Source organism: Cucurbita moschata, unplaced genomic scaffold (genome assembly GCF_002738365.1).
Source record: "Cucurbita moschata cultivar Rifu unplaced genomic scaffold, Cmos_1.0 Cmo_Scf00082, whole genome shotgun sequence".
Classification (NCBI taxonomy): domain Eukaryota; kingdom Viridiplantae; phylum Streptophyta; class Magnoliopsida; order Cucurbitales; family Cucurbitaceae; genus Cucurbita; species Cucurbita moschata.
In genome coordinates, this window is record NW_019268598.1 from 81,114 (window position 1) to 91,888 (window position 10,775).

At 34.3% G+C, this 10,775-nt stretch overlaps 1 protein-coding gene across 1 annotated transcript; it reads right to left on the reverse strand.

The window, feature by feature from the left end:
• Positions 1 to 5,797: 5,797 nt before the first annotated feature.
• LOC111438754 (subtilisin-like protease SBT5.4) lies at positions 5,798 to 10,533 on the reverse strand. The gene is made up of 11 exons (XM_023076619.1): positions 10,428 to 10,533; positions 10,231 to 10,340; positions 10,044 to 10,141; positions 9,621 to 9,785; positions 9,432 to 9,534; positions 8,127 to 8,661; positions 7,814 to 7,911; positions 7,139 to 7,384; positions 6,850 to 6,961; positions 6,536 to 6,749; positions 5,798 to 6,377 (listed from the first exon to the last, which is right to left on the reverse strand). The coding sequence occupies exons 1-11, from the start codon at positions 10,509 to 10,511 to the stop codon at positions 5,833 to 5,835; spliced, it is 2,310 nt and encodes a 769-aa protein (XP_022932387.1). The 5' UTR covers positions 10,512 to 10,533; the 3' UTR covers positions 5,798 to 5,832.
• Between the last annotated feature and the right edge of the window lie 242 nt (positions 10,534 to 10,775).

Below are 10,775 nucleotides of genomic sequence, written 5' to 3' on the forward strand. Positions count from 1 at the left end.
CGTTCATGATATAACTAGGATACGTCTGGGAAACGATATGACTAAGTTGTGCTCATGAAATGATACGCCTATGATTGTATAAGAACGTTAAGACTATGATAAATTAGAGAACGTTAAGTCTATGATAAATTAGGGAACGACATGACCACGAAGTATTTACGAAATGATATGATCATAATATGATATGGGAATGACGAATATATATATATATATATAGTAAAATAGTATGTGATTGATATGATTTAGGTTATGGTACGATATATGTGATTATGGACATGTTTATGATATGGTATAATGTGAATCGATATGTTAGGGATATGTTATGCGATTGTTGTGATACACAATATGATATAATATGTGCACGATATGGATTGTTAGGTCTGAAAGCATGAAAACGTTATGATATGATTGATCTGCTATGATTGACATGCAAAACAATGAACTAGTATGAAATACAACCCCGACATACACAAAAAAATTGTGATAAATGATATAAACAATGATATGAGAAATAATATGATAAGTACGAGATGCTAGTGGGGTTGTATTAATGATAATTAAAATGGAAAAATGTTGGGACCTCATGCATTATTGTGTATTCATGCATTGGGGGATATCCCTATTCATAGTAGAGACACCTACACTACTAGGCAGGGAAACGTTCATTATGTTTATCATAATGCTGCAGTGATGGTCGATATTCTTAATGGGTGTCCGGCATCAACAGCTCACGGAGAATGCTCGCTCGACTAGAAAGGGGGCCTAGGAGGTGTGCGAACCGACTAATATGTTCATGCTCGCACGTGTGGACCGTGTGTAGGAAAATTAAGTACACATCTCAATTTCTCGGTAGGATAGCCTTCGTAAGGAAATAGACTGTTATGATCGGCCTCATTCATGAAATTGTATGTGTTTGCATTTAACCCCAATAGTGGGGTCACTTACTGAATATTTCATAAAATATTCAAGTCATCGGCTACTTCTCTTTCAAGTAAAGGCAAGACATTCATGTATGGTTGACGACAACAGCGAGACCATGTCACATACATAGTGTAGTCACATTTATTTTTCTTATACTTAGACGAGAATAGGATGTTTTTAATTTAAATGTTTATTTGTTTCATTTAGTTTATTATTATGTGGATTTAAAGATATTTCAGAGGAAATTTGTGTTTTAGGAAGAAGTTTAACCGTTTATTTCCATACAGAAATAAATATGCTATGATGAAGGTAAGTAGAAATCTATAGTCACACGTTCTAGCATAACATGACATTAAAAAAATCGTACCTAGACAGGCATAATTGACATCATAGCATAATATTCTTTGTAAGCATCATGTCAAAGGATCACAAAATAACATACATTATACAATTTGTAATGACCCTAGATTTTTTACTGAACCTAAAGTCGCTATTATATACCTATCATGAATATTTAATTCGAAAATAATTCATTTTAATGGTTATATGTTATCAATCTTGTAGTTATTGCTTGTTTGCTTTTACGTGTAACATTGTTTTTTTATCAAATTGTTTTCAATACATTTCCTCGCTCACGTTTCATAAAAATTTTCTACCCAAGGTAACTTGAAACTCGATCGTACACAAAGATTATCCTCGATCGTTTGTGTCCCATTTTTATCTATTCAGCCTCCGTATGTCACTCTTTTATCCCAACTTCGATACTAACCTTATCTTAATGTGAATTAGGTTCCATCATGAGAAATTCAAAAATTTTGGACACCTCATTTGGGAGAAATCGTATTCGGGAAGGCACGCATCAACCAAATAAACACACTGATTTTAGGCAAGTAATACTTGTAGGGATTTCTTGAAAATACATTCATGTTAGTAAATCCTATCTTTGGTGGATAGATTCAGTATGATTAGAGCCCAGAGAGATCAATTAAGCAAGAGATTTGTCACAAATATTATAGGAATTTAAGAACGATTGTTAGGGAATGTTTACTACTAATATGTTCATAAATATGGTGAAAGATGATGAAAACTTGTGATATACGCTCTGGTTATTTGATGGATGTCATAACCCCGTTGAGCATATGTGGTTGAATTGCACGTCTTTTTGTACATTAGCTTCAAGTGCATGAATGTGTGTTCTCACTTATAGAAATAATTTAGTTATTAAGAGATAAACCTAGGTCGTTAAAGACAAATTGGCTAGACGATTCATAGAGACCATATGACTCCAACTGATTAAGCACCTTAAGATCACGAGTGACGATCAATAGATCTAGACCCTAGTACTCTCAAACCATGTAAGCGTCAAAGGAGCAACAACAGAGAATCATGGAGAGAGAATCCATGTCAAAGCCACCCACCCACCCCAGTAACCTAGAGTACTGCCACAGCAAACTAGAAAGACTAAAGTAGTGCCCAAGCTTATAGCAGTAGGTATGGTATCAAATAGACTTCCACTTTCTTCCATACCAGTACCAATACCGTTAAGTCATGCCTAGATTTGTTAGGTTGGTGTGACTGACAAGGTAATGCCTAGATTTGTTAGGTTTGTGTGACTGACAAGTTAGTTAGACTACTCTGCACAATAGATCTATCGTGAGAGATGATGTAGGATTGCGTAGGTTGTCTTAATTGCTAGCAAGTATAGAGGAGCCACTCCACCAATCTTGGGTAACATGATGGTATTGTAGGTAGGGTTTGCTAGCTAACCTTCTATATATGATTAGAGCAAGCTAGCACTTACCAGAATGTCTCCATTAGTGAAAGAATTTTATGAGGTAATGTCTCAACCTGAGAGTAACCTCTACTTAGGCTAAGATAGTTACCTAAGTCCGAGAGAAGCAAAGGTTGCATGCCTTGAGCCTAGAGAAAAGTTTGTAGACACCAACTAGATTATGGATGTGATGAGAGCCTACAAGCAGGTTGTTTGCTGAGTATAATTTTATACTCACCCCTTCCTTCTTTTATTTTTTTCTCAAGTGACGATGTCATTGGTTGAGGCTAGAGGTGCTCAGGAGCTTTGAAGCCATAGAGGGTGTCAACCCAAGGCATCTAGTGTGTCCCCATGTTAGAGAATGTCATATTTTATAACTCTACTATCCCAATCCCATTCTCTACTTTGTAAAAAATCTCATACCTTCGTACTTGTATGTTAATGTGAGTTCATTTATTTCTTTTAAATCACATAAAATTTTATTGTAACCTTTAATTTTGTCTTTCATACATGTTTTTATAGCATAATCGGCTATTCTTGACCTAGCCCAAATTTTGAATCTTGACTTTATAGTAAATGCAATTAATTTGTCACTCTTTGCCTATGATAATATTAATATACAAATTAATATCAAGGAAATATAATGAAGGATGAATGTATATAGAATGATTTTAAGAGAGAAAGTATCCGGCTAGTGACCAAAATGACTATTTAATAACCGTATTTTGTCTTTAAAAAAAAAAACTTTGGGCTAAAGTGTTCAAGATTTACATAGAATGTCTAGTATTACAAACATATCTCATCGTTCTCTAAAACAAATATGTTGGGTGCAGAGTCTCTTCTAGAACTCATGCATGTCTCACTGACTATAGTGTATGTAGAAGATTGTTGTGATTTATATCATAAAACAACGTAATTTATTATTTGATTTTGTATAGGACACATTCTTATATAACTATCACTTATCTTAGATCCCTTTGTGATTCAAGCTTGACTTAGTAAAAGAGCGGTTGGTAGTAAAAGAACCGTTAGTCCAAAAGATCCCTTTGTGATTCAATAAGTTTAAAAAGAAAAATTAGTGTCTTCTCCCATATAAATAATTATTAAAGGTATGTTTTATTCATAACAATACAAAAGAACTAAAAAACCAAGTGCTTAAGGTTTTTAGTCCAAGAAATTCTCCTGGTTGTTTTTTCTCCTTCACTTATTTCTTTTGGTATATTTTGATCGCAGGTCAAAACCAATAATTGTACCGATCCAAGGAAAATGATCCATCTTATTTCAATGTAAGAACAACGATCAACGTCTATTGACCAAGGAATATTATATCTCGAGTTTGAAGAGCAATATTATTAATTTTGGTCAAATAAAAGAAGAAGACAACAAAATCGATTAACTGGCTCGTTCCTCAAGATATTCAACAAAAAAGAGCTCTATTGATGAAGATAAAACGGTCCAAAATTGACAGTATGAATACTAATAAAAAACCATCAACGTCTTCTAGAAGCGTCTATTAGCACTGACAAGCAAGAAAGAGGAGAAGAAATCAAGGACTCATGAAAAGAAGGAACCAACGAACACAACTAAGAAGAAGTTGGAGGTCACTTCAATCAGAAAGAGAAATCTACAAGTTAGGGTGCTTCAGACTTACCGTCTCAACCAAAGAGACCTAGAGGCAAACCTAAAAAGAAACAAGAATTTAATAATAATAGGGTTGAAAGATAGAGGAGTACCTTAAAATATGATGAAATTCCTGTTGCAAAAGAGAGGTTGAATAATTGTAGTAGTTGCTTTTGTAACGACCGAGATCCACTGCTAGCAGATATTGTCCTCTTTGGACTTTCCCTCAAGGCTTTAAAACGCGTCTGCTAGTTAGGGAAAGGTCTTTGGGCTTTCCCTCAAGGCTTTAAAACGCGTATGCTAGGGGAAGGTCTTTGGGCTTTCCCTCAAGGCTTTAAAACGCGTCTGCTAGGGGAAGATTGTGGGATATTGTTCTCTTTGATATTGGCTTTAAAACGCGTCTGCTAGGGGAAGGTCTTTGGGCTTTCTCTCAAGGCTTTAAAATGCGTCAGGGAAGGTCTTTGGGCTTTCCCTCAAGGCTTTAAAACGCGTTTGCTAGTGGAAAGTTGTGGGATATTGTCCTCTTTGATATTGGCTTTAAAACGCGTCTGCTAGGGGAAGGTCTTTGGGCTTTCCCTCAAGGCTTTAAAATGCGTCTGCTAGGGAAAGATTGTGGGATATTGTTCTCTTTGATATTGACTTTAAAACGCGTCTGCTAGGGGAAGATTGTGGGATATTGTTCTCTTTGATATTGGCTTTAAAACGCGTCTGCTAGGGGAAGGTCTTTGGGCTTTCCCTCAAGGCTTTAAAACGCGTCTGCTAGGGGAAGGTCTTTGGGCTTTCCCTCAAGGCTTTAAAACGTGTCTGCTAGGGGAAGGTCTTTGGGCTTTCCCTCAAGGCTTTAAAACGTGTCTGCTAGTGGAAGGTCTTTGGGCTTTCCCTCAAGGCTTTAAAACTTGTCATCTTTGATATTGTCTTTAAAAGACGTCTGCTAGGGGAAGGTTGTGGGATATTGTCCTCTTTGGGCTTTCCCTCAGGGCTTTAAAACGCATGTGCTAGGGGAAGGTTTCCACAACCTTATAAATGGTGGTTTGGTCTCCTCTCCCAACGAATGTGGGACATCACAATTGCCAAATTGTAAAACAAGTTTTTGGAAACTAGTTAGTAATTTATTTCGGGAGAACTTTTAGGTGTTTTAACTTGAGTAAGAGTTAAAAAGAAAATTTTGTTAGTGATTTTGTTAATAAATACTCATCAAATTTAGGTTCTATTTACAATAAAATAAGAGAATTGAAAAGGATAGTGTTAAAGAGATTCTTAGTCCTAGACCCTATCCCTCAAGTTGTTTTTTGTACTTCATTTCTTTTGTTTTAGTATACTTCCTTAGTTTGTCAAAACCAACACCCTAGAAAAAATTAGAGCTCTTTTTAAGCCCTTCAACATTGAAAAATTAAATTAATTAAACTAAAAAAAAAGCATGGAATAACTCATTTATTATTCATTATTATTAAACGAAAGAAATTTTCAAAAGATTGAGCTAAAACAAGCTAAACTCAACCCAAACTCATGTGTTTGTTTTACTAAATCTTTAATGTCACAAAAATTGGACTACTAACACGATGTTTCCCATGAGACCACACAAGTTTTCCGAACACATGTTCTTCAGTTTGATTACTTTGCACCCTCCTCAACACAACTTTGAAATTCTTCTCTTCACCCGTTTTAGTGAACTTCAAAGTACTTGGTGCTACCGAAATTGAAACTCCTGATGGTGACTCGACTTTAGCAACATAGGTGCCTGGACTTCCTACATTCTTCACTCTTCTTTTGATATTCACTACCTCTGATTTTAGATTATATATCGAGATTGATGGATAGTTCAAGTCTATTACTTTGAATGATTTTGAACAAACAAATGAAGTATCATTGGTGAATAGTTTCATTTGTGCTTTATTGTACCCACGAGCACATAAGAAGTTCAAGTAGTCTTGGGTGGAGAGATCGTAAACAAGGCCAGGATTTGCTGCTTTGTTTGGTTGGACATGGCCCGCACCATATGCCAATGGGTTTGCTTTCTCCTTTTCTGAGGTTAGTATTGGATTTAAGTCATTGGCTTCGGTTCCCGCTACCAAACAAAATCATTAGTTAGCAAGATTCAAGTCAAAATGTTTCTTAATACAAAATAATGCAAATACCATAAATAACATCTCTTACTATTCATAAATTACTAGTTTATTTAGTCTGTTAACTTTTAAAATGGTTGAAGAATTTTGAATAACGAACCTGTAGTCATGATTGCAGATCTGATAGCTGCTGGACTCCATTTTGGATGAAGGGTTTTGAGAAGACCAACGATGCCAGAAATATGAGGGCATGACATAGAAGTGCCAGATAATTCAGTGAATTGAACCCGACGCTTATCATAAGGTAAACCAGTTATGGATGTTGCTTCCGAGAAAGCCGCTATTATATTCACACCTGGTGCTGTTATGTCAGGCTGGAAAAAAAAAATGCAGTACTTAAAATTTTGTGATTGTTAGCGATGACACATTGAACTTTATACTATACAAGTACTCAACACATCGTTCTTAACCAACCTTGAGTATTGAGGGCTCAATTGTGTTTGGACCTCTCGATGAGAATGAAGCCATAATTGGTGCTGGTTTGATTCCCAACTCAGTCACCTGAGTCACGTAAGCTATTGGAGTTCTGTTTCAACAACAAAACATGACATATAAGTTACAAATTTTGAGTTTAATAAATTTTTTAACTTAAAAAGTACGTTTAATAGATTAATAAACTTCTAAATTTATGTTTATTAGATCATAAAGTTTAAAATATTTTATGAATAAACATGAAAGTTGTGGAATAAAATGGAGAAATTACTTAGTAGACCGGATGTATTGGTAGACTGATTCACCGTCAGTATAGCTTATATGTGAAGTAGGAAGTAAATGCGCATCAGCCTCAAATGCATCCCCATTTTCCTTGTCATTAGCAAGAATCATTCCAACCGCACCTGCTTGAGCAACCACATAACCTTTCTCGATTCTTGCATTGTCCCCTCTAAGGCAAACTACAATTTTTCCTTTTACCTTTTTAGGATCAAGTGACCCTTGGCGACATAGTATGCTACAAGATCACAATATCATGTGCTATTGTCAATTTCTTCTTATTATTATGGTGAAAACCTACTGACTAAATTATATAAAATACTCTTAAATTTTAAAACATATTTTACATTTTGAAAAATTTTATTTTAACTCTTACAAATTTTAAAAAATACCCATCAAATTAAGTTAAACATTCTTAAAAATTAGAAAAATTATGATAATAACACAACTTATAACTATATATAAAAAATATAGAAAAAAAATATGATTAATGTTTATTGCTTAGTTCAACTCAAAAGATATAACATCATTTAATGATTTACATTGTTTAAATAGAAAATGCTTTTTGGATCTGTTTCAAAAATTGAAGTGTTAACGGTGAGGGCAGGATTGAAATGTTTCTAAAATTTAGAGATATTTTGTATAATTTAAATAAAAATATACTCACGCGTCATTATCAGAGACATTGTTGAATTTTGCATCTAAAGCACGGATCAACGGATAGAACTTCTTAGCTAGCAATAATTTACTAGAAAGGCTTTTACCCTGGTATTGACAATGAAAAATCATTGATGAGAACATAAACGTAGTACGGAGCCATAAACTCAATCGATACAAATATAGAGACATGTATATGATATAACTTCATATGCCCAATACAATTTACTATGTTTAAAAATTGTTCGATACTAACTTAAATATTTATATAAATGTTGTCAAGAACACAACTATATAGCAGTAACAAGTGTTGAGTAGAGTACCTTGAAGTGCCTCTTGTCTCCCAACACCACGTGACTTGTAAAAAGCCTGTCAACTGTGCTAGCTCCCACCGTTATCATCCATGGTGCGACATTTGAGACAGTACCTGCAAATGGTCCTGAATTTCCAGCCGAACAAACAACAGTGATGCCGTTCTTCACTGCATGGTAGGACATTATAGCTAGTAGATCTTCAGAAAATTCTATAGCACCTCCACCAAGTGAAATCGATAGAACGTCAACTCCATCGCTAATGGCAGCTTCAAAGCCAGCTAGAATATCGGCCATAAAACACCCACCATTCCCCACGTCAGGCCAACATACTCTATAGGCAGCAACACGAGCTTTAGGGGAACCCCCTTTTGCCGTGCCATAACCATTCCCAAACATGCTTACTCCTTGAACGAAATTGCCTCCAGCTGTGGATAAGGTGTGTGTTCCATGCCCATCATCGTCCCTTGCCGTTTCATAGCTCGAGTTGAGAGGTCCCACGTTGGATGCATAGCCTTTGTTGAAATATCGTGCTCCAATCAGCTTCCTACATTGAAAATTGTCACACGTACTGATACAAGCATTTGATAGAATGACTAACTAGAGTACAAACACGATCAGAAAAAATTTATTCTCATTTTTATATATGAAGAAAATTCAAAAGTCGACGAGTTTATGGGTTTGCATACTTAACAGCATAGATTAAACTACAAGTTTTTTTTTTTTTTTTTTAAACTAAAAGAAATGTATGATAGGTCTATCTATTTTATTCCAAAACTTTAAAAAGACTTTACATTTTGTAATAGCAATAATTAAAATTTCAAACTAATGATTGACCTATTTGACATTTATCCTACTAAAAATAAATAGAAGGCAAAGAGTTTTATTATAAAATTTGATCAATTAATTTTTAAATATCTTAATATATCTCACATCTATTAGACACATAATTGAATGTTCTAAACCTATTACATATTTGAAAAAATTTTTAGACATAACAAATAAAAGTTCAAATCCTTATTAAATAATTTTTGAAATTCAAAGATATCTTATACATAAACGAGGAAATGAGTTTGATGAAATTTTGCTTAAAAATTTATGCATTTACGAGTCTATTTAGTATCACTAATAGTGATTAAATATGCATCTAACAAATTTTACATTAATATTCGCGAATTTTACGTTAATATTCACTTTGACCAACTATGGTTCAAGATTTGTCTATTAGGCTAACAAAAGTATCTAATAGTGCATATTTCTTAGCATAAAAGAATTAAATAGAGGTGAAATAATAATAAGAGATTTGATGGTAAGGACCTGTTGCAACGAAAGTTGGAGCCACCTTCACAACTTCCCTTCCATCTTGTTGGGATAGGTCCATATCCTTCGTCACTAAAACTCTTTGATTCTGGCCAAACACCTATATGAATTCCAATTTCATATAAAAATTATTACAAAAACTCAAAAAAAAATATTTAAAAACTTAAAAAAGGAAGTAAGACCAACCAGAGTCAAGGTTGCCAATGATTGTAGATTCACCAAATCTTGAAAGTTTCCAAAGCGAGTCGGAAGGAATTCCACCATTATTCTCAACTCCAAGAAAGTTCCATGATCGTGTCGTGTGCAGTTTTAGTTCTTTGTTTTCATACACTGATACTACATCAGGATATTCTAAAAAAGAAAAGGATAAAAACATCATTATTATTAAATTAAGATACACTGGATAACTATTTGACTTTTGAAATTAAGCTTGTGAATACTTCCAACGTACAAAGTGATAGAATCTGAAAAGGGTCATTTTTTGTTTTTGGAATTCCATAAAAGTATGAAACTCAATAAATTTGGAACAAACGAGTATGATTTTACTAGGCAGTTTCATTATCAAACAAAATGATAGCCATAGACATAGAAACGGATGAATTATTTTACTCGCTATATCTTCTACAACTTTCTGATCAAGAACAGCTGCAAAGGCATTGATATGTCTATTGTATGAGTAAAAGATTGCTTCCTTAGCTGCTTCATAGCTGTACTTGGAAACAAAAACATAAGAGTGTAAATGAAGAGTGAGAGTTCAACAAATCTACACTACATGATTTGATACTAAAAGATTCACCTTCCTAACACGGATCCAAGTAGATTGTAGTGAGTTTGTGTTGTAAGTTGGAGATCAACCGTAGAAGGATTCAACCCATGCGAATGTGATCCCAAGTAAACAATATAAGACTGCGCAACATAAACAAAATGTTTCAAATGTCTAAAGCCCACTTGATACAAACATTAAAAAGGATTTATAAGCGATGATTGAGTAACCTTATTGGCTGCAATGGTGGATGTTTGTAAAAGAGAAAAAAGAAAGAAGGAGAGAAGTAAAGGAGGAAGATTGAAGGCCTCCATTTCTTTTCCTCCAGGATAATGGCTCCTTCCTCATCCTTACCCGTATTTATAATGTTGATAAGTGTTCTATTTGGACTTTCATTTTTCTTTATAGAAAGTGACAAGGATTATTCCATTTGAAGAGAAGGGAGAAGATGAAGAGTCAAAAATAATGGACGTTCATGGTGTGTTTGAAGAAATTATGAGTATAATTATGATAAGGAAATGAAAATTATTCAATATCAGATTTGAGCCATTTGACAGCACCAAATGAGATTTTGTTCC